This window comes from Cyprinodon variegatus, unplaced genomic scaffold, assembly GCF_000732505.1.
Source record: "Cyprinodon variegatus isolate N-32 unplaced genomic scaffold, C_variegatus-1.0 Scaffold80, whole genome shotgun sequence".
NCBI classification, from domain to species: Eukaryota; Metazoa; Chordata; class Actinopteri; order Cyprinodontiformes; family Cyprinodontidae; genus Cyprinodon; species Cyprinodon variegatus.
Window position 1 is genome coordinate 1,226,943 of NW_015150533.1, and position 23,504 is coordinate 1,250,446.

The 23,504-nt window shown below is 37.2% G+C and overlaps 4 protein-coding genes across 4 annotated transcripts; 1 reads left to right on the forward strand and 3 right to left on the reverse strand.

The window, feature by feature from the left end:
* The first annotated feature begins 938 nt into the window (after positions 1-938).
* LOC107083662 (gastrula zinc finger protein XlCGF52.1-like) lies at positions 939-2,791 on the forward strand. The gene has a single exon (XM_015373042.1). It carries the CDS (start codon positions 939-941, stop codon positions 2,187-2,189), a length of 1,251 nt encoding a protein of 416 aa, XP_015228528.1. The 3' UTR covers positions 2,190-2,791.
* A 2,976-nt stretch (positions 2,792-5,767) lies between these two features.
* On the reverse strand, positions 5,768-11,343 carry LOC107083686 (zinc finger protein OZF-like). Its single transcript, XM_015373089.1, has 3 exons — positions 11,077-11,343; positions 8,552-8,767; positions 5,768-7,764 (listed from the first exon to the last, which is right to left on the reverse strand). Exons 1-3 carry the CDS (start codon positions 11,246-11,248, stop codon positions 6,839-6,841), a joined length of 1,314 nt encoding a protein of 437 aa, XP_015228575.1. The 5' UTR covers positions 11,249-11,343; the 3' UTR covers positions 5,768-6,838.
* A 1,971-nt stretch (positions 11,344-13,314) lies between these two features.
* On the reverse strand, positions 13,315-16,672 carry LOC107083687 (zinc finger protein OZF-like). Its single transcript, XM_015373090.1, has 2 exons — positions 16,414-16,672; positions 13,315-14,538 (listed from the first exon to the last, which is right to left on the reverse strand). The coding sequence occupies exons 1-2, from the start codon at positions 16,583-16,585 to the stop codon at positions 13,640-13,642; spliced, it is 1,071 nt and encodes a 356-aa protein (XP_015228576.1). The 5' UTR covers positions 16,586-16,672; the 3' UTR covers positions 13,315-13,639.
* A 1,888-nt stretch (positions 16,673-18,560) lies between these two features.
* Positions 18,561-22,740, reverse strand: LOC107083685 (zinc finger protein OZF-like). The gene is made up of 2 exons (XM_015373088.1): positions 22,492-22,740; positions 18,561-20,765 (listed from the first exon to the last, which is right to left on the reverse strand). The coding sequence occupies exons 1-2, from the start codon at positions 22,661-22,663 to the stop codon at positions 19,591-19,593; spliced, it is 1,347 nt and encodes a 448-aa protein (XP_015228574.1). The 5' UTR covers positions 22,664-22,740; the 3' UTR covers positions 18,561-19,590.
* Between the last annotated feature and the right edge of the window lie 764 nt (positions 22,741-23,504).

Consider the following 23,504-nt stretch of genomic DNA (forward strand, 5'->3'; position numbering starts at 1 on the left):
ATATTAACTTCACTATATAAGTTGTACATCTGGGCTGTAGTCACTCTGTGTAGCCCATTTCATGTATTTTATCCAGGGTTGAAACAATCATATTAACCGATTATTTGAATAATCGTCAACTAATTTAGTAATTGATTAATCATTAACTGGAGTATAGGGCCACTAAAATGTGCCTTTAGCCGACAGAGTGACCCACTTAAAGCAGGAAATATACCAAGATTGTAAAAAATATGTAAACATTTTGCATTTGTCTGTCAATATTCTCCATTCAGAACTCCTCAAGAGGAAACATTTCTGTTTCACCTGGTTTCATTTTGTAAAATATCTTCTTTAAGGAGCCTTTGGCTTTCTGATTAAAAGATAAAATAAAAGAAAGCCTAACGTTGTTAACGTACATTTCCCAGGGTTCCACAAATCAAAAAACTCTGTCCTGCTTCTTTACAGAAGTGCAGGGGAACGCACTTCTTTACAGAAGTGCGTTCCCCTGTTTTAGCGTAGATAATATTTCGTTTTTTAATTTGGACTACTTTCGTAGCCTAATATTAATTTAAGGGTTTTTTTATATATACATAGGTATAAGTATATATATATATATATATATATATATATATATTAAAATTACCTTTGGGGAAAGGGGAAAGAAAATCAATTATTAAGAGTTAAAAAATGGCAAAAATGGTGGAATGAAGATAAGAAAGAAAGAGCATTATATAAAATACGAAGGTCAGTATTAAATAGAAATATTAATAAGAGAAACAGAAGGGAAGAAGTAATAATGATCAGATTAAAAGTGGGTCATACCTATTTAAATGACATTTTATATTTAATAGGGAGGGGGAATAATGATAAACTTGAAGGATGTGGAGAGAAAGAAAACGTGGAACATGTACTGATGAACTGTAAAACTTATGAACCTGAAAAGGGAGAAATTGAGAAGAATGGTTGGAAGGAGAGGAAAAGAATGGAGTCTTAATAGAATATTGGGAAATGAAGGAATTATAAAGGAGATTTACAGATTAAGGAAAACATTATGCCGCAAGGGGGGCATTAAGAAGGAGGTGGTCAATGACAAGCTGTTCTGTAATGGGGAGAGGAACTTAAGTTTGGACCAAGAAGAACCAGATCCGCAGCAGAGAGAGAAGGAAAAAGGCCAGGACCCGAAAGAAATAGAACTTGTGCAGATTAAAGAGTGCATGGATGAAATAGAAATTCAGGAGATGAACAACAATAAAGAAGGACCAGAATCTTTCCATGTTAATGAGGAACATGAGGAATCAGAGCCTAGGCAGATAACAGATGAAAAGAAGGATTTTGAACCTTGTCATATGGCAGATGAACACCAGGTCCCAGAAACTATTCAAACTAAAGAGGAAGAGATCGATGTCAGTCTGGAGAAAGACCAACTTGGGCTGGACCAGCAAAGTGATACATTTACAGTCAATCCTCCTTATGAAGAAAGAGACCACAGTGAACCAAATCCAAATGGAAATGTTGTCATCCAGATTGCCTCTGAACTCGAGAACCAAAAGCTGCAAAGTAGATACAATTGTGACTATGAAGAAAGTAAAGAGGAAGAGTTGAAGGAAATTGAGAGGTGCCCTGAAACCACAAGTCAAGGTGACAATGTACGCAGTTCAAAAGCAGTTGGTCACATGCGAATTCACACAGGTGAGAAGCCGTACTCTTGTTTGACTTGTGAAAAAAGGTTTTCCCATAAAGGCAGTTTACCCAGGCACATGAGAACTCACTCTCGTAAAAAGCCTATATCGTGTAAGATCTGTGGAAAAAGTTTCAAATGTGAAAGAGGTGTATCTTATCATATGACGGTTCACACAGGTGAAAGGCCTTTCTCATGTGGCACCTGTGGAAAACTGTTTAGCCACCGTAGTAATTTGACTAATCACTCAATAACTCACACAGGAGAGAAGCCTTTCCACTGTATGTTCTGTGAAAAGCCTTTTGCTATGAAATCTCACTTGACTGCCCATATGTACAAAGACAAGGGTAGGAAGCGTCACTCATGTGTTGCTTGTGGAGAAGAATTCTTATGTCGAGGAATTTTATCCAAGCATATGAAGACTCATGGACAAGAAAAGCTTTTCTTATGTTTGACCTGTGGGAAACGTTTCACCAGCAGATCAAATTTAGTTCAGCATAAGAAAATTCACACAGGTGAGAGGCGTTTCTAATGTATGATCTGTGGATTGACTTTCCGTCAATCACACGCTGGTGAGATGTAATCAAGTGAATGTTATTGATTCTTTTTCTCAGATTGAAGAGTGCAAGATAACTTTTAAGAAATGTATTTAAAAAATGTTGTTACTGAGATTACCTAGAATAATTGAGGGATGAAGAAGGAAATGAAGGAATAACCAACGGAGTCAAGTAAGAGAGGAAGGAAGGTGACAGGGAAGGACTGAGTTGCATGAAGGAAAGAAAAAAAAAGACATCAGGTAGGAAGGGAAAGTAACGATGGTATGACATAAGGAAATAAGGACTCAAAGAAAAGTGGGATGCTGAATGGAATGTTGAAATTAACTATATTAAAGCCTATTGCTCATTGAGCCCTTGAATTGGTTTTCAATACATTTTGAATTCTAAGAAAGAGAAAAAAAAAATCTTTGTTCTGTTGACAAATGTGGTAAAGATGGCTCTGTAAACAAGTTTGTACCTCAGATATGTTTTCATTTGAGTAGTTGTGTTAGAACTCTAAATAAACGACATTAAAATGACCATCGGTTGTGTATGAGGAATTTTCTTTTTTTTCAGTGATTAATTGATAAAGTTTGTTCTTTCCATCCTTCATTTTTTTTGTTGACCCCCTTTCCAGTTACCCGCAGTTATAAACTTAGCTGGTAAAAAGGATGCACTGAGATCAAAATGGTGCTGATATGTAAACGATAAATAAATAAACTGTAGAATAACTTATCCAAAACATAAATGGACAAACGTAAATCCCAGCGAATTGCATTTTGTTTTTTAACTTTTTTTGGACAGGTGAGTAATATGCCCATTTTTCTTCTTCTTTTGTGAAGGTTAATTGCGGCTGGCAAACATTTAGAAAGTGCATCACAGCACCTACTGGTTTGGATTGTGGAACAAAATGACAGTATATTAACCAATAAATGTATCAACTTCTTTTGTATCTATAATATAATAAACCAATATCCTATATCTTTATATAATATAATCACTATTTATTATTAATATCTTAAACTATTATGCTCCACGTGCTCCTGTTCTTCCCACCATCTCCAACCGTGTAACAGAGCTTCCCAACTAACTTTTGAATCCCAAAAACTTTTCAGCTCCTCTTGCAATGATTTTCTCTCATAAAACCTATTTTGACTCTTTTTGGTAGACCTGACTCTATCAGCAGTGACATGTTTGTCACCCTTTCCTTGTATGTTTTTATAAAGCCTCTGTATCTTGTTAACATAGCCTCCAATAATGTTATTATGAAATAAACCCAGATTTTTGTTAATTGGTATTCCTGTTATCACTCTTTTCACCTTTTTATTCTCTTCTATAACTTTTATATTGATATCCTCTCTGTTCCCTACTTGTCTAACATCCAATGCCTAGATTTTTTTACTCCTCATTTTTTCAAAGTACCCCCAAGTTTCCATCTCTGTATTTCATCACAAATTTGACTTCCCTAATTTTCTTTACTTTTTCCCTGGAAATCAAAATAGGACTCAGATAAATCTGTTTATCTTCTGTTTATAATCTAATTATTTTTATTTCTCCTCTGACAACCTTCCTTTGCAAAACTCTTTCTTCATCTGAACTGCTTTTTTCTAATTCCAGTTTATGTCCTTGATTCTCAAACAACCTTTCTCTCCTTTTACTTCCTCTATCTCCCTCTTTCACATTTTAAATTGTTAACCAGCCTTTATCATCCTCATCACTTGCAATTTTGTTCCATCCAGTAACCTGTAAGGCAAAAAACGTTTTTACCAACTGTCTACTGGCTCTCCTCTGTCGAGCTCTCCAAGCATTCATAAAAAATTCCGCTTTCGTCCACATGCCCATTTACAAATCTCCGCCCACATCTAGTTGACCCATTCCTCTAAAAACTAAAAACCAAACAACAGGGACTTGCACAGCTAGACACTAGGTAGTGCTCTGGACAAAAAAAGTGCACTCCTAAAAGTGTTTTTTTGTTTGTTTTTTTACTTTTTTATTCCATGGCCCTCAATACCATTTATGAATTTAAAAGTGTTTTAAACCCAGAGTCTGGATTTTTGCCGCTTTTATCGACGAGACATGTGGCCCCCCCTCAATAGAGGCTTGCTGTGGTGGAGGGCCAGCAAACCGTCTAGGTAACTAAACAAGCATATTAACCTCCTTCAGCAACCGGTTAGTTCATAACATAACATCTTTATTGGCCTCTACAAGGCACCAATGAACAGTTTCAAATGCAACACTTTCATTAAATTAGAAAAAATAGATGTAATTGTTAATTTGCTGTAATGGTCCCTCTCAGAGACTCCCTGAAGACATCTATTTCACTGTTTTTATGACAACTACAGCACAAAAATGACCTTTTGTCTGTTACACATTTCATTTCAAAGCAAACATAAGGCCCAATGATCACAATCCGTAAAAATAACTTTAATAAAGTGCTATCCAGTTAAAGTGTGGCATGTAGATAAAGCTGCATTTTCAATTTCTGTTTTGATCTTGGACTGCAAGAAATCAGCTGAAATCAGGGAAACATGAGGATCTATCTGTGGAACAAGAGTTTTAACCTTAAATAAGATTATTACATATTATGCACTTGAAATGCGATAATAGAGTACTGTAGGTTTTTTCATATTTTAAATGTAAATCTTAGATCATCTGCAAACTGTCATATATACTCAATAAACTTTTCTGCAATCTTTGGCTTTATATTAATGGTTTTGAAATTATTTATTTAGGGGACACCAATGTTGTCATTATCTTGGCACTGATCACTGGCTTAATTATTTGTTCCATTCACCTGTCTAACTCTGCCCATTTTCTCATTACTCCTCATGTGATCCACCTGCTCCTGCCTCTATTTAATGTGCTTGCATCTTGACATCAGTGCAAGAATAATCTCGTTCTCTCTAGCCAGTGGTGAGAGGTTTTTTTTTTAAAGTACCTGAGTGTTTCTCATGACCTGATCCAAACCTGTTCTGCCTCTAAACCACTGAGCCTGTCTGTTCCCATCTGAACGGTTCGTGTGAACTGTCTTTGGACTCCTGGACCTCTGAACCAGCCTGTTCCGGTTCTGATCCGTTTGCCTGACCTGTCTCTGTACCCCTGCTTGTTCTTTGGGGCTGCAGCACCTGGGACACTCTGGGCGGCGCCCTGCTGCATGTTGTTGGCGGCCCACTGACTGGATTCTACCTTGTTCCCTGGGCATGGACTGAACTGTTAAACCAGAGGTTTCAGCCTTAGACGCCCTAGTCGCTGCTACTGCAGAACCGCAGATCCTTCATTTTTAAATAAACACTTTTTTAATAATCCCACTGTCTGTTTTTTGCTGAATGCTGGGTGCCTCTGTTCACCACCATGACAGGCACCGCAAACCTTAAGGTCACAGCTAGAAGCAGCTATAGAAACACTTGACTCTACTTTAGACAGATTAGAAAACTGCAACAAATTGGGTTAATTATATCGCATATAATTCAGTGTTAATATCTGAAGCTGCTGGACACTAAAGACATCCAGTTCTAAACTAAGCAAAGCAGCCCCTAACATCACACCACCATAGTTGACTGTCAGAATTATAACATCTTTATTATAAATATGGACCCATAATGAAATTGGGACACTTTGTTAAAAATGCATACAAATAAAACACAGAAGAAAATAAAACATATTTGAGGTAAGAGAAATAAAACACATCAGGAGTAGAAGTGGCTCACTTATAGCAACCAAAAAGCATCCCTAAAGAGAAGTATAACATATATACTGTACATGGGGATGTAGCATTATGTATTTACATAAAATGTAGCTCATTTTTACCGGAGCCAATGAATGGACATTGTTCATGAAAATAATATCTTAGGTAGCTGATTGGTTGTCATGACGCAGCAACCAATCAGGAACAGGGGTTAGCTGAATCTTTTTTCAGTTAAAATGAAATACTGGCAAAATAAGGTTAAAGGTAGAAATAAGCAGTGCTCTCAACATGGCTTTAAAAAAAAGCCGTTCCCCATCATAGGTGCTTTCTTCGTGCGTAGATTTACAAGGAGGTATTGCCTAATCAGACAGTCATCCAGCTTAATTAACCAAAGTCAATTCTTTTATTTTTCATTGCTTCCTGGGCTTTTCCAGAAATTCATGGCACCTCAAAACTGATTCTAAAGTTGTGCATAAAGAGCAATTTAGCAGCAGTCCTTGACGTTAAGTTTCACCTGTGCTTTTATTGTTAAACACCTACAGCGAGACCTTAACAGGAAAAGCAATGGGGTTGCCAGTGGTAACAGCAGGTCCAAACTGAAGGGTCTGGGAGGCTGGTGATTTTACTAAATATTAAACAATCATTCCAGCCACTAAATAAGGTGAAAATGCCCACGGTTATATTCAATACCTGCACAGGAATGACATGCTACGTTATGCAATAGCTTTATATCCTGAAAAAAGCTCAGCACTAGTGCTTGCTGGTATGGCAATGTTAATTTGCTGTAATAACATCTTAAAACCAAATCAACATAAACGACAATTCAACCTGCACAAATCAAGTAGCACTGAAAATAATAGATAATATTTTGTGCTATTCGGATCTTAATGGATTAGATTATCTCTGAATGACCTAATAAAATAATCCTTTCCAAAGGGTCCTACATGAGCAAGGCCTTTATCATGTGTGATTTCTACTGTGATGAAATAAAGATTTCCTATCACTAAACTCTTGTCCACACACCAGACAGGAGAAGGAGACGGGTCTCTGACGTGTGTGAGTTCTAATATGACGAGTCAAACCAAAACTCTGAATAAAACGTTTTCCACAAACTGAACATGAGTAAGACTTCTCACCTGTATGGATTTTTATGTGCCTGGACAAAGTATCTTTCAGAGAAAACCTTTTTCCACAAGTCAGACATTGGAAAGGTTTTTCACCTGTATGGACTCTAATGTGTCTAAGCATACTTCTTTTTTCAGAAAACTTTCTTCCACAAGTCAAACATGAAAAAGGCTTCTCACCTGTGTGAGTTTTCATATGGTCCGTCAAAGTCCCATAAACAGCAGATTTTCCACATATCTTACAAGACAGCATAATCTTATTTGTGTTCTGCTGTCGTTTTAAACTTGGACTTTGTACATCATCACTCTGACCTCTGATTTTCTGATGCCTATTATTATTTAGTGTTTCTGTCCTTGATTTTGTGTCATAATGATCTATCTCTTCCTGACTTTGGTTATCAGAATCAGAAGATGTTTGGACAAGGAGGTGGTCCACATCTGGGTCTGGTTCCCTGTGGAATCTTTCCTCATAAGTAGGAATTTCCATAAAAGTATTCATCATCTGCTTCATTTCAAGCTGCTCTTCCTCTAGACCGATACACAATTCCTCCTGTTCACCCTTTATTTGTAGGGGATGCTGTTGTTCCTGTTCATTTTTAATATGATAAAGTTCTTGTTCATCTCGTTTCTCTTGCATCTGTTCAGGTTCGAGGTCTTCAAGGCTCTCCATCGTCTGGCACGGTTCTGGTTCCTCTCGATGATTGTAGATCTGTTGCTCATTTAAATTCTCCCGGTTATTCCGGAGATGAGGCTGTGGGAGGTCTAAACAGACACAGAGAAAAAATAATATATAAAAGATGACAGTAGCTATGGCGGGAACAAGGGAGTCATTGAAGTTTTCTTAGGATGGGCTGCACACTTATAGTGTAACAAAAATGTATATATAATTTTTCAATAAAATGTTCTTTATTTGTTCATGACTAGTTCCTGGCCTTGGTGGTGGGTTTATGAATGCCAATACAAGTAACATGCAAGAGTTTTGAAGAATTTTTACAACACTGAAGCCAAAGGTGTCGAGTTAGGTACCGTCTAAGAGAGAAAGACTTAGTCTACGTTCACACAGCACCCTGAAGTGACCCAAATACAAACAATCTGAACAACACAGATCCAATTTTTTTCCAATGCGACCAACATCACTTGGATATGTGGTCCTGAATCCGATACGTATCTGATCTTTTCAAATGCGACCTGTGTGTCAATGGCCAGGTCGCATTCATTAAACCTGTATACCGTTAATACTCGACAAAAGGTCACTATTCTGTGTCTTGCTACGCAGAGGCAGTAGGAAACACAATTAACCATGGCGGACGATAATGCGGAGAGCAGCCTTTATTTTCTACCATCTAAATAAGATTGTGATGTTAATGCACTAGCTGAGGTTGGGAAAGATTGCTAGATGTGCTCCAGCACTACCATCCATGTTTACTTCCGTAAACACAGAACATGCTTGCTTGTGGTGTCATTGCACCCTCTACTGCATATGCAGGACACTTGAGTTGTATGAATGCAGTTCACACAGATAGACCGATACACAATTACTCCTGTTCACCTTTTATTTGTAGAGGATGCTGCTGTTCCTGTTCCTCTTTAATATGCCAAAGTTCTTGTTTCTCTTGCATCTGTTCAGGTTCTAGATCTTCAAGGCTCTCCATCATTTGGCACGGTTCTGGTTCCTCTTCATGTAAACTAGAGTTCTTCTCCTGATTGTCGATCTGCTGATCACTTAAATCCTCCTGGTTATTCCACAGATAATGCGGTGGGAGGTCTAAACAGATAAAGAGAAAAATAAAAACAGAATGTGACATAACAACAGAGATTACACTGTTTTTTTAATTACCTAAATATGAAATTGACTCTTCAGATTTTCAGATAAACACTCACAGTTACAACTATAAAAATGTAAATCCAGTAGCCAACTATATGTTCAGCTTTTTACAGTACAGTTCAGTGCTCAATTAAAAAGCCACACTATTTTCTGCTTTATATGTGAGGTAGCAATGCAACTTTATTGCTTCCTTACATTCCTTTGTCTGCCATGGTACCATTTTCTTATCATTTTTACACCGTACTCTCTTTATAGAATTATCTGCTGCTTCTATGATTATCTTACAAATTTTTAAATTCACATCATTTATATCCATTCTCATATGTACTTGTCCTAAGTTTATTTCACTAAAGTATCTAAATGTAATCCAGCCTGCCTTATTGAAATTCATTTTTATTGACTTTTATATTCTTATTACTGTAATATAATATAATTTAATATTATATAATTCAACTTTATGAATCTCACACTGGAGAAATTAATCTCTGCATTTAACCCATCCCCTTGGGGGGCAGTGGGCTGCCATTGTGCGGCACCTGGAGAGCAGTGTGGGGTTAAGGGTCTTGCTCAGGGACCCAGAGTGGCAGTCTGTGGGAATTGAACCGGTTACTTGCAACCTTCTCAGAGCACAAGCGTACCGCTTTTTCATTAATGAATCACTCACATATACCAGCGAAGATATTTGAGACAATTATTAAATCAATAACTGATTATATCTTTGTTCTCAGACTAATTCTTCTTCCCCTCCCATCATTAATACATACAAGGTTTTTTATTTCCATTAATTCTTCTATAACATTTTATCATTACTTTCCCTTCCAAATATTCCTTTAACTCTTCCCTTATTTCAATTGACAATGTTTTACATGGAATATACCAATTAATTATTTTAAAATGTTCTTTTTGTTTCAATATCTCAATTACTATATATTCAAGTTAATCCCATTTCCCTAATACTGTACTAATATTGTAACCTTTGCTTTATAAATATTCCACATCCTCCTCCACTTCCCTCCTGCCGATCTCTTCTTACACTATCATCTAATTTGATCACCAGATCTAATGTTGTTTTTAACAAGGTTTCCTGAACACATCTGATTTCTGGTTTGTCCTTTAGCAATTAAATTTCTTGCATGCCATTGTAATATTAACATGTACTACATTCACCTGATGGTCCTGGTCTCCCATCTACTTCCAACTTTTTATGTTCTCCTATGATGCCCCTTTAAACCCAAAAACCCTTTCAGCTCCTCTCATTATCATTTAAATTTTAGTTTTATGCTTGGCTTGCTGTGTACAGTTAATAACATATGCTACGGATAATATTGTTTTACTGATATTGTGATATTTTCCTCTGACTGTACTTTGTCTTGCTGTGGAATTTGACTAGTTGTTTGCTCACTCTCTCTTGTCTTCTGTTCCTTTAAATTTTTAAATGTGTCTGCATATCTCGAGAACTGGAGAGCTCCTTCAGTGACAGACTGCTGCACCATAAATGCACCAGGGAGTGTTATCACAGATCCTTCCTCCCAGCAGCTCTAAGACTCTATAAATACCACTGCTCCCAACAACCTCAATAAGTTTTTACATTCCTGCTGATTTTTGCAGTTTCTATCTTAGTCAGTTAAATAACATGCTGCTGTCATTTTGCAAATCTCTGATGTTGCTGGTATTTTCAAATATATCCATTACTGTAAAAATATTCATAGCTGTATATTGGTTATTTATTCTCCAGGTGCACAGCTTTTATATTGTTAAAACACTTTACAGTATTTCATTGTTTATCTTTTAACTCTTCACTATTGTTATTCTTAAAAGGTCAACATTTGTGTGGCCATTTTTTCTATAAACTTGTTGTTGCTGTTAACACCAGAATTTCTCCATTGTGGAACAATAAATTGATTTTCTATTCTATAGCTTATGTTTTAGTCATTTTATTCTGTATGATTTCCTTTGCCCCCTCCCTTACTTCACATCCTCCATACATAGCTCTATATTGCTACATGTTTCTTGTACTTCTTTAAATTCTTCAAACTTGTGACGTTCACCATATTTTGGACAGGCTGAATTATCTCCAATGAGCTTCTCAATTATCTTCATCGTATTTTTAATCAGGCATTGATGCAGCCACCAAAAACACACCTACTGCACCGTTTTTAACCTCAATCCAAAACACCCATCAAATCAGAGGATTTTACTGCAGCACTGTGATCAGCAAACATACATAGTAAACCTCTGATGGTTCATACCTATTCGCTGTAGCTTTATTTGTGGGTTCCAGTAGATTTCCAACAGTTTTCTGTGGCGATCCAGCTCCTCCTCGTATTTAACGATGGTTTTATCAAACTCTGCGAATATTTCTTCAGCAGCAGCGGTCAGTCGCTCCGAAATAAAATGTCTCAGAGACTGAGCCGAAGACATTTTTGCTGCAAAGGCACAACCCAAACCTGAAATCAAACAAAGCTACAGCTAACTGCTAGCGAACACAGGGATCCTTTCTGGTTTATTGAAGGCTCACAATCGCCCCCTGCTGGACAAAAGGAGAATGTCACCAGAGTATGTTTACAGTGAATTGTTTGGTAAATAACCTGACACCTTTACACAGAGACAGGCCCTTTGAAAGTATCACATGATGTTTATTTGTGGAGATAGATTTTTTTTTTTAACCTTCAACAGATAAATTCAGGGAAATGCAGTGTTCCTTTATGATCAAACCCTAAATTCAAAAATTGTAAATTCTATTCTCAATTTACTTTAATGGAAAAGTATACAGTGAGTCTTTGTATGATGCAGCAGCAAATAAGCATTTGAAAACCTGAGAAAATCAATGTTTATAAAAAGATAGCGGTCAGCTCAATTTGGACAGCAGTATTTTTTTTTTTCTATTTTCCCCATCACCTTTAACTGCATCACAGTTAAAGCGTCCCCTTACTGAGAGGGGAAGCTTGGATTTACTGCAGGTTTGGGTTTATTACTATTCCCCGGTATGATGATTTGCCACTGAGGCATAATATGACATGATGTGACTATGTATAGCTCCAACCTTGGCACTACTTATGTAAAATCTTTATTTTCTTAGTACTAAAGCGATTACAGCGGTAAAGTTACTGTATATTTACATTAGGTCCTTCTTGATCAGCGTTTCCCAGACTTTTTTGACTTGTTTTCCCCTTTGGGCAATTTTTCGTACCATGAGTTCCCTTCTCAGTAAAAAGTATTGATGATTTTCCAAAAGTGGAACATACAATAACCAAAAAAAAAAAAAAAAAAGACTATTTTACTTTTTAAAAATAAATGTATGATTTCCTTCTTAAAAAAAAAAAACAAATATGTTGCCTGGAAATTAGTAAGGGATCAAAATAAAATCATATTATTAACCTGTATTTATAAAATTAGAGCCACCATTATTCCGGTCCCAAAGAAGCCTCAGGTCACCTCACTCAATGATGACCGGCCTGTCGCACTGACTCCAATCATGATGAAGTGCTTCGAAAGGCTGGTTAAAGAACACATCGTCTCCAGTCTGCCACCAACATTCGACCCATTCCAGTTTGCCAACCGACGAAACCGCTCCACTGAGGACGCCATCTCTGTTGCTCTCCACCTGAGCCTGGCACACCTGGAGGAGAAGAACACCCATGTGCGGAGGTTGTTCTTGGACTTAGTTCAGCTTCCAACACTATCATCCCACAGCATGTGATGGGCAAACTGAAACAGCTGGGATTCAATACACCCCTCCGCAATTGGATGCTAGACTTCCTCACCAACAGACCTCCGTTAGTACGGGTCGGACAGAACATCTCTGATGTCATCAGTTTAAGCACAGGCTCCCCTCAGGGCTGCGTCCTGAGCCCCTGCTGTTCACCCTGATGACACACGACTGCGTCCCCAGGTTCACCACCATCGTGAAGTTCGCAGAGGACACCACGGTGGTGGGCCTCATCAGAGACGACAACGACCTGGACTACAGAGAGTAGGTGGAGCAGCTGGTGGACTGGTGCAAAGATAACAGCCTGATTTTGAACGTGGAGAAGATGAAGGAGATCATCTTGGACTTCAGGAAAAACCGGCCTAACCACGCTCCACTGGTCATCAACAGCTCAGCTGTTGAGGTGGTCAACAGCACCAAATTCCTGGGGGTGCACATTACAGACACCCTCACCTGGGATGTAAACACCACCTCACTGGTCAAAGGGGCACAGAAGCGCATGTACTTTCTGCGGAGGATGAGGAGAACCCACCTTCCCCCACCCATCTTCACCACCTTCTAAAGAAGCACCATAGAGAGCGTTCTGACCAGCTGTCTAACTGTGTGGTGTGGAGGCTGCAGCGCCTCAGACTGGAAGAAAGTAAGGAGAGTGGTGAGAACAGCAGAGAAGATCATCGGGGATCCTCTTTCCTCTATTAAAGGCATTTCATCCCAGCGCTGTGTGTCCCGAGCCCGTAACATCATTAATGACTCCTCACATCCCCACCATGGACTGTTCTCCCTGCTGGTGTGACCAAAAGTGGAAAAAGATAAGTCAGCCAGCAGCATTAATTAAAAATCATGTGTTATGCAGAATATATTTGTACAATAATCTTCAGACACCATCAGTAAAACTTTTAATCCAAACAGAAGCAAAACAAAAATACATATATGTTTATCCTAGCCTTAACATTCCTCTTGCTGTTTTTTTGGCAATTTTTAAAATCTAAAAAACTTGACAAAATTCAAAAGAATAACCTGTTGAGTTTTCATATAAAGGGTCCTACATGAGCGAGGCTTTTATCATGTGATTTCTGCTGTGATGAAATAAAGAACTCCTTTCACTAAACTCTTGTCCACATATCAGACTCACGTTCAATGTCACTTCCATGAGATCGCATGTGATAAGTGAAACACAATTGATCACTAAAACGTTTCCCACAGGTCAAACAAGAGAAAGGGCTCTCACGTGTGTGAGTTCTGATATGGCGTGTCAGATTAAATCGCTGAATAAAACTTTTTCCACAAATTGAACATGAGTGAGACCTCTCACCTGTATGGATTTTAATGTGCCTAAACAAAGTTCCTTTTTGAGAAAACCGTTTTCCGCAAGTCAAACATATGAAAGGCTTCTCACCTGTATGAGTTCTAATATGGTCAGTTAAAGTCCCCCTAACAACAGATTTCCCACAAATGTTACAAGACGACAGATTCCTATTAATGTTTGTTTTCTGCTGTTTTGTTAAACTTGGACTGTGTACATCATCACTCTGACCACTGATTGTCTGATGCCCATTATTCTTTTGTGTTTCTTTCCTTGATTTTGTGTCATAATGATCTATCTCTTCCTGAATTTGGTTATCAGCATCAGATGATGTTTGGACAAGGAGGTGGTCCACATCTGGGTCTGGTTCCCTGTGGACTCTTTCCTCATAAGAAGGAATTTCCATAAAATTATTTGTCATCTGCTTCATTTCAAGCTGCTCTTCCTCTAGACCAATAAAGAGTTCCTCCTGTTCACCCTTTATTTGTAGAAGTTGCTGTTGTTCCTGTTCCTCTTTGATATGACAAAATTCTTGTTCATCTTGCTTTTCTTGCATCTGTTCAGGTTCTAGATCTTCAAGGCTCTCCATCGTTTGGAACGATTCTGGTTCCTCTTGATGCAAACCTGAGTTATCCTGATTGTAGACCTGCTGATCCCTTAAATCCTCTTGGTTTCTCCAGAAACGATGCTGTGGGAGGTCTAAACAGAAAAGAGAAATAAAATTTGAAAGGGATGAAACAAAAGAGATCTCACTTTCTTTTTCTTTTCTTTTTTAAATCTAAATATGAAACAGACTCCTCAGATTTTCAAATAAACCTCCACAGATCTATACTTTAAAGTATAAAAAATGGTAATCGTAGTAGACAACTGTATGGTCAGCTGTTTGGAGGAACAGCTCATTGCTCAATTAAAAAGCCAGATGCTATTCTCTCCTTTATAGATAATTAGGTATCAATTCAGCCTAGCCAAAGAAATACAGTCGCCACCTAAATTTAACTAAGAAAATAAGTATTAGCCTCCAATTAGATGATTTCTGAACGGGCAGTCATTTCTTAGCTTCCAACACGGTATTAAAATCCAGTGGATGCAATGAGTATCTTCTAATGTCCTAAACAGCCATGTCCAAAGACTCATTCTGTCAATTCGTTAAACGATGATACAGCTGAAAACATTAACAGAGAATGCAGAAACTAAAAATGAGGTAAGAACTGTCCATGGCTTTTATTAAAACTGGAGGGAGTAGGGAACCATCATCCTTCAGGAAGTAATGTGGCTAAAGTAAAATACTGAATGATTAGTGTTCACACAAACGTTTTGCTAAATTAACTTGAAGAAAAACAACCAAAGACCTCTGAGGTATGTTTAACAGTGAAAGTACAAAGGGAACTCAAGAGATTGGGACTTAAAAGTTCCTCAATCATGCCTCATGCCCAGGTCTCTGTTATTATGCCTTCCTTCCTGCCTTACCTTCTCCTCCAGCTCAGAAACTCAGCCTAGCATGGCACACTCAGGTAAATTAAATAATAAAATCATATTATATGACACAAGTACCTGAAGCATCTCAAACTCGATATCTGTAAATGTGTTTCAATAATGTTTTACATGATAAAGGTCCACTTAAAAATGTAACTCTGTGGAAAGAAAATTCATTAGATTATGTTAGAGTTAATAGGTTTTATAATTATACAGTGGTGGAAAATAACCATGATAATTTATAGTGACATTGACGCAAAGTTTGATGTTTTAAAAAATAAATTCAATTGAGAAGTTCAGACTATTTTATGCAGATGGAATTGTGGTTAGCCAGCTAATCTATAGATAGCATCGTGCAAAGACCTACATTTAGGATATCACGCCATACAACTGTGCGCTGCCATTAAAGTAAGGGTAAACAAATGCGTCGTAAGGACTAGTTTCGACTGTAAATAGAAAGGCTTACTGTAAAATTTGTCCAGTCAGCTGGTACATGGTTGTTTTTGTAAACAAACCAGGGGTCCACAGGATAGATCATAATACACATTATCAAAGACCAATCCTTTAAAATACTAAATAATAATAATATACTATGTATAAATATATATTTGTAAAACATAATATTATAATGTATCCATATAAAACTTTGTTTATCATATTAATATTTATTTGCAAATATATAACTTGCATATATCTCATTGAATTAAGTTTAAATACTTTTAATCTGAATAAATATGTGTAATATAACGTAAATGTTATTTTAAAAATTGTTTCGTTCTTTTAAGGGGTTGTGACATGTAAGATTATTGTCATATTATCTCTGACTCGTCTTTCATGTGATTAAAATGAGATCTAAGGGTCTCCTATTCATTCTGACAGCAGCTGTCTGAACTGTGGTCCGATCCAAGATGGCCGGCCTCTAGGCACGTCGGCGACGCTGCCGACCGCGTCCAATGAACCGTCTACGTCTGTCTGTGTGTAGCACAACTTTAAATCAGGCATGAATGCAGCCACCAAAAACACATTTACCAAAACACCCCTCAAATCAGAGGATTTTACTCTACCACCGTGATTAGTAAACACACATAGTAAACCTCATACCTATTCTCTGTAGCTTTATTTGTGGGTTCCAGCAGAATTCCAACAGTTTTCGCTGGCGATCCAGCTCTTCCTCGTACCGAACGATGGTTTTATCAAACTCTGCGAATATTTCTTCAGCAGCAGCGGTCAGTCGCTCTGTGATAAAATGTCTCAGAGACTGAGCCGAAGACATTTTTGCTGCAAAGTCACAAATCAAACCTGTAATCAAACAAAGCTACAGCTAGCTCTGCTGACGAACACAGTGATCCTTTCTGGTTTATTCAAGGCTTACAATCGCCCCCTGCTGGACAAAATAATAATCACACGAGCGCAAACTGCATTTTTTTGTCAATAAAACCAAACTTTTGCCAAGGTATCACACGAATGTTAGGTATAGAAAGGCATAACTTTTTAAAGAAATAGATACAGAGAAGTGCAGTTTTCAATCCTGTGAACCTTTGAAATTTTGGTTTATATAAAACTAAAGATTTTGATATTTTTGCATACTACTCCCACTTTTTTTTTAAATATCTGTTAGAGACTATTTTTCAAAACACAACTCGACAGGAAACATAGCGCTTAATTTTGACAGATATGCATGAACAGGAGCAAAGAATAGGGCTGTTTCCCCAGGCCTGAAACTGGTGGTGGAGTGGAGATAGATGAAGTTGGTCCGTCTGTAGACTGCTTGTTAGGGAGACGGTATGCTGAGCTTTATGGGGAGATCCAGTGGACTGTATGAGCTGATACTAGAGCTTCACTCAGGGACCTGGAAGATGGAAGTCCAGTTGGATAACACAGGTTGAGAGAACCTGTCGATGATGAGCAAGCATGGAGTGACAGTGGATAGGAAAAACTCCCCGTTGGGAAGAAACCTCTGGCAGAACCAGGCTCAACATGGTGGTCTTTTACCGGACTGGTTAAGATGAGACAGGAAATGCAGTAAGAGTCTGGGAGGAATGACATTCTAATGAAGCTTTAGCTACGATGGTGGAGGAGGGGCTGGAGGTGGGTTGAAACGGTGTCCTCTGAATGAAGTCACACAGCACATCCACCGCCTGCGCACAGGAGCAGACAGGTGCATATTGGAGGCCTTTTAAGATGAACTTTGGATGCCGATTGGCTTTCGTGGAGGTTTGGTTCAAAGCTGATTGGATAAAGGAAAACAATGAGTTTCTTAAATTGAATTTCTGCCTAGACTTCATTACTCATCAATAATGTCATCGAAACAGGGCTCTACCACAATTATTAAACATCCGCCTCCATTACTCCATAAACACAGTGGATATGTCACTGGTGTTAGGTCCCTTTAAGTTTAATTAAGTAGGTAAGTAAGTTGGTGCCAAACATGTAATTATTTTGCATCATCATGTTTTTAACTACTTTTTCATTTAGTGTAGATTTTACATTTCTACCCCACATATTGTGCAGCATTGAGACTTTTTTGTTGAGAAAAGTTAACAGCTTCCATACAGAGCAGTTGTCAGATTTCTGTACACCTTTCAAAACAGGGTTTATATCAGCATGCTAAGCCTAAAAACAATGTATGAACTGCAATCCATCTTAATAAAAAAAAGAATACTTGTACTTCCACATTATGAAATAGAAAAACTATACTTAAGCAGTAACATCAGTATTAGTCTTCATCAGGCTCTGAAGCTGATTTCTGTGGTTTAATATATAGTTAAGATGCAGAATAGTAATACATACATACTGCATCTTTTAAGGACCCGGTCTACCTGGTATGGATCCTTTGAGATCTGTGAAAATAAGGAGACCAGAAGAGTTTTGGCTGTGAATTCAAACAGGTCCAGCCTTCAGCGGCTTTTACTGCCTTTATGCTCGCTTAGCAACCGTGAGAGTTGACACAAACAACAGGAAAAGAATGAATACCGAACTTTTCAAAACTGTTTCTTTTTAATTTTTTTTTTCATTTTTTATTGTAAAGTGAAAAAAGACTACACTCATGACAATACAGAGTGGAATAAAGGTGACAACCACAAGGGGCATGAACAAATAAAAGCCAATGTAATGATATAAAAGATGTAGAAAGATACAAGTAAATCTATACAATGTATGTGTAAAAAAATATATCGGCAAAATGTCTTATATTCAACAACAGTGAAAAACATTTGTTAAATTGTGCAAAATAGCAATAAAAATATTAAAACATAATTTAAAAAATTAAAGAAAAGCTTTTCAATAGTAAATTAGATAATTAAATAAAGATATAAACATTGACAAGGAACAACTACTACACTGAAAAAGATTAAGAATTAAGAATGACATTCAGACAGAAAAGCATAGTCTTTTAGCACTGGTGGTAGACATTTTCTTTAAGGACAAAGAAAATATATTTATTTCATTTTTAAATGCTATGATTATAGGAAGGGTTTTGGTAAGATGATATGTGTGTATTTTTTCATACACAAATGTCATCTGGCCATAATAATTATATATATTTAATTACAATTTTTTTTTTCTTGGGCAAGAATATCCAATTTCATTGCAGAGAAAATCGATACTTAAGGATCTAGAGAGTAACCAGTTATGAACTGAGGATAAAAATGCCTGGGTTTTACTATAATTAAAGATAAAAAGATGATGTTCAGTTAATTCCTGTTATTGCTCGCATAGACCACTTTTGTCTACAGTGGTTTTAAAATTGGAGCTCCTGAATTGGTTATAAGGATAAATGTCATTTAAAGTTTTGAAATGAATTTCTTTATATATGGGCAGAATAGCTAATTTTAGATATTTGGTTGTCAATGCACGGATATATTTTTTGGGGTATTTTTTTAATAGGAAAAGTCTTTTAATTGGATTATGATATATTTGTTGACACTTTTCTTATTATTGATTGATTTTCTTATATTGATTCCTTCAATAAAATCATCATTGATAGGGAGTGGAATATTACTGAGGCGACCTTGAAATAAATTGATCGATGTTTTTGGAATATTATTTATAATTTGTCCATATTCCTGGGATAAGAATTAGGCATTATATGTATTATATAAAGCATGCATGGTTAGGTTTAGGGTTAATCTGGCCTTCAGAGGATGCAGCACCTGAATTTGAACTCAGCAAAATAAGAAAACAATGTATAAAGTTAGCAATAGATGATGACTGGAAGATCTTAAAGTCGCCCCTGAGAAATGATAAACAATAGTGTTTGTGAACATTACACGATCACACCTACTGCTCACCAGAGTGAGTTTTCATGTGCTCAGCCAGGTCTTTACTTTCAGAATAACATGAGCCACAAATTGCACAAAAACTAATTTCCACATTTCTGTGACTTTTCATATGAAAAGTCAAACTACCTTTCTGACTGAAGCTTTTTCCACAGATCTGGCACGAGAAAGGCCTTTCCCCAGTGTGAATCCTCTTGTGGTAACATAAACCTGCTCTGTTACTAAAACTTAGTCCACAGGTCCGACATAAGAACGGTCTTTCGCCCGTGTGAGTTCTCATATGATCACACAAGCTACTTCTTAGCGTGAAAGTTTTTCTACAGATCGTACATGAGAAAGGCCTCTCACCTGTGTGGGTTCTCATGTGACAGATCAAATGAATTTGCTGGATGAAACCTTTCCCACAAATCACACATGAAAAAGACTTCTCACCTGTATGTGTTTTTACATGTCTTGACAAGTTCCCTCGCTCACTAAAACGTTTTCCACAGGTCAAACAAGAAAAAGGCCTTTCCCCTGTGTGAGTTCGAATGTGCTGATTTAAATAAGTACGGGCAAAATATTTACCACAAAATTTACAAGACATTTTATCATTCATGTAAGTTTTTTTCTGTATTCTTACTTCTGGACTGTCTACATTCTGAATGTGACCTTGGACTTTTGAAGATTTCACATTGTGTTTAAGTTCTTCATCTCTACTTGATCCTGATTCTTCATGATTGCTAACTTCTTGAATTTGACTATTTTGTTCAAAGATCTGATCCCAGTTGGGTTTGTGTTTTCTTTGCTCCTTTTTCTTGTAGGTAAGATTTACCATTCCGATATCAGTCTCCTGCTCTAATTCAAGATGCTCTTTCTCCAGACTGACACAGACTTCATCTTGTTCATCCTTCATAGGTGGTAGTTCTGGTGCTTCCAGGTCATTTTTAACACAGATATTTTTTTGTTCATCTTCGTTGTCCTGCATGTGTGGAGGTACTACTTCTTCCTGTTCATCTTTCATTCGTAGCAGCTCAGGTTTTCCCTGTTTCTCTTTAGTTTGAGGCCTTTCCTCCTCTTCGTGGTTCTCAATTGGCTGAGGTTCAGGCTCCTCTTGGTGCAAACTTGAATTCCGCTGATGGTTGTGGAGTTGCTGCTCAGTAAAAGCCTCCTCCTCCCTCTGGAAATCACGGAGCTCTGTATAGGCAAAATAAAAATGAAAAGAAAACAACAAAAAATGGTGATCAATGTGACTATGAGAAAGAAATTAGCAACATTTATAACATCGCTTCACATAGTGGTACAATGTATTTAAGCTTAAAACACATTCAGTTCTCAGTTTAGATATTTCTAGTATTTCCGCAGATAAAAAATTCACATCAGATTTCTTTAACAACGTAAACCACATTAAGAAAAATGACTCAGAAAGCAGCTGGAATCATATAGTGTATTAATAACATGATCACTGCTCTGTTTAAATATAAGAAATGAGCCAGATATGGATGAAATGATGACATATGAAATATTTTCATTACCTACATTATTAATCCATAAACCATTAGAGCAGATTTTTCCCTTGTGTGATTTCTGACAGAAATCATAGATTTCCAGGAACCTATGCTGCCGATCCAGCTCTTCCTCGTACTAAACAATGGTTTATTTATATTTTATGATTGTGAATAGCACTTGAGTCCTGTTGGGTGTTGAAAGTACTTTATAAATAAATTTGTTATGGTACGGTACAAAAGCTGAATCAATCTAAATATTTTTTTTTTTCAAGAAACAAGGATCAGTAGCAGAGAGCTACAAAGAAACCAGGAAATATTAGGTATACATTTTCTATAAATAAATACACCCAAATGCACCCCCACTCTTACTTTGCAGGATTCCCCATCTAAACAAAGCAAGTGGAAGTTTGCTAAAGTTTTGCTCAAGTAGACTTGGGTGCAATTACACTGGGCAATTATAATCTGATCAGAAGAGGTCAAAGCTGCATTCTCAATGTCATTGCACACATATTATTTGGAGGGAGGATTGTGGTGTACATAACCTCCCCCAAAAAAAATGATGCATATTGGCACATCACAGCCTGTGTTGTTTTAGATCATATAACTTGATATAAAAAACAACCAAACAAACAAAAAGGCTGTAACATTAAAGCAGCAAAAGATGCTGTTCATTGCTTACATAAGTCTGTATTCAATAGAAAATTTATATAATTAACTGGAAATCAGAGAATGAAAGTCTTCCGGGTTTTTAAGTTTGTGTGGAAGCATTGCTCAATGTTTAAATAATGATTGTTTGATTTCCATGTGTAAATCCAAGAATAATCTCATTAAATTATAACATGCATTTGCATACATGTTACAATATAAGTAGGTTCTGATGATCCAGCTGTTGGTCTATGTAAAAGACAATGGCTGAGGCAACACTAGAAAACAGGAAATAATCAAAAATAATGATCGATCATATTCTAAGGTAAGGATAATACTGCTGGAAGAAAACAAAAGCAGTAAAACATCCATCCATTGACACGCTTTATCCCCAGCTGGGGTCGTGAGAGCTGCTGGTGCCCATCTCCAGCTGTCTACAGGGTACATCCTGGAGAGGTTGCCAGTCCATCACAGAGACAAACAACCATTCACACTAAGGGGAATTTAGAAAAGCCAATTAACCTAAGAGTAATGTTTTTGGACTGTGGGAGGAAGCCGGAGTACCCAGAGAGAACCCACGCATGCTCAGGGAGCACATGCAAACTCCATGCAGAAAGACCCCGGGCCCGGGAATCGAACCCGGAACCTTCTTGCTGCAAGGCAGCATTGCTACCTACTGCTCCGCTTAGGACGTGTTACACCCATCTTCAACAATAGAACTAATAAAGCTATATAGTAGATAAAATAAGAGTAACAGTTATTGTTGATACCTTCTTTATCCTGGTTTATTTGAGGTGTCCAGCAGATTTCCAGGAACCTTCGCTGCCGATTCAGCTCCTCCTCGTACTGAACGATGGTTTTATCAAACTCTTTGAATATTTCTTCAGCAGCAGCGGTCAGTCGTTCCCTAATAAACTCTCTGAGAGATTCAGCCGAAGACATTTTGTCGCAGAGACGCGTATCTCGGGCTATAACACAACAAAACAACACAACACAGGTATCGTTCAGTCAGCTGACACCCTACTTCCTGGTTTAATAGAGAACAAAATAAACACCGCGGCTCATCATCGCCACCTACTGATCGGCTTTATAATTGGCAAATCTGGAAAAGGAGGGAAAAAAATATTTGATTTTATACAATAGTTTGCCAGACTAATTTTTGCTGCCAACTGTACAGAAGAGGATTAGGGCCACTGAAAAAATTAAAAAAGTTAACTGATTTTTACATTTTATTTCAGTATAATATGAGAGTCACACAGACCCATTGTAAAGTTATTTAACGTCATTACAAAAGTCATCAAAAACAAATAATTGATATAGAGTAGAGTTCCCAGTTTTAATATGATTTATAAAGCTTAAACTCGGAAAATATGATCAGTTTATCTAAAAAAAAAAAAACCTTGCACCTTTGATAAGGAAAATGTGTTTTAAACAAAGGGATAATTAATCAATTTGAAGGATTCATTTTACGTGTGACTCCGTTGGGAAAAAGTAAAAATAAAAACATGTACAGATGGCTTGTACATTTATTAGCTAGTTTGAGGGGGCATAAGAATGTTTCCATAATGCTTTCAAAGCAGAAATCTAGTTGGGAGATAAGATACAGTGGGGCAAAAAAGTATTTAGTCAGCCACCAATAGTGCAAGTTCTCCCACTTAAAAAGATGAGAGAGGCCGGTAATTTTCATCATAGATATACAACTATGAGAGACAAAATGAGAAAAAAAAAATCCAGAAAATCACATTGTCTGATTTTTAAAGAATTTATTTGCAAAATATGGTGG

What these genes read in the sequence shown, in the direction of transcription:
- LOC107083662 (XM_015373042.1), top strand. Translation starts at nt 939, where the DNA reads ATGGTTGGAAGGAGAGGAAAAGAATGGAGTCTTAATAGAATATTGGGA.
- LOC107083686 (XM_015373089.1), bottom strand. Translation starts at nt 11,248, where the DNA reads ATGTCTTCGGCTCAGTCTCTGAGACATTTTATTTCGGAGCGACTGACC. An exon ending in AATAAAGCTACAGCGAATAG is followed by an intron (nt 8,768 to 11,076) that starts GTATGAACCATC and finishes TTATCTGTTTAG; the next exon opens with ACCTCCCACCGCATTATCTG. An exon ending in GCATCCTCTACAAATAAAAG is followed by an intron (nt 7,765 to 8,551) that starts GTGAACAGGAGT and finishes GTGTCTGTTTAG; the next exon opens with ACCTCCCACAGCCTCATCTC.
- LOC107083687 (XM_015373090.1), bottom strand. Translation starts at nt 16,585, where the DNA reads ATGTCTTCGGCTCAGTCTCTGAGACATTTTATCACAGAGCGACTGACC. An exon ending in AATAAAGCTACAGAGAATAG is followed by an intron (nt 14,539 to 16,413) that starts GTATGAGGTTTA and finishes TTTTCTGTTTAG; the next exon opens with ACCTCCCACAGCATCGTTTC.
- LOC107083685 (XM_015373088.1), bottom strand. Translation starts at nt 22,663, where the DNA reads ATGTCTTCGGCTGAATCTCTCAGAGAGTTTATTAGGGAACGACTGACC. An exon ending in AATAAACCAGGATAAAGAAG is followed by an intron (nt 20,766 to 22,491) that starts GTATCAACAATA and finishes TTGCCTATACAG; the next exon opens with AGCTCCGTGATTTCCAGAGG.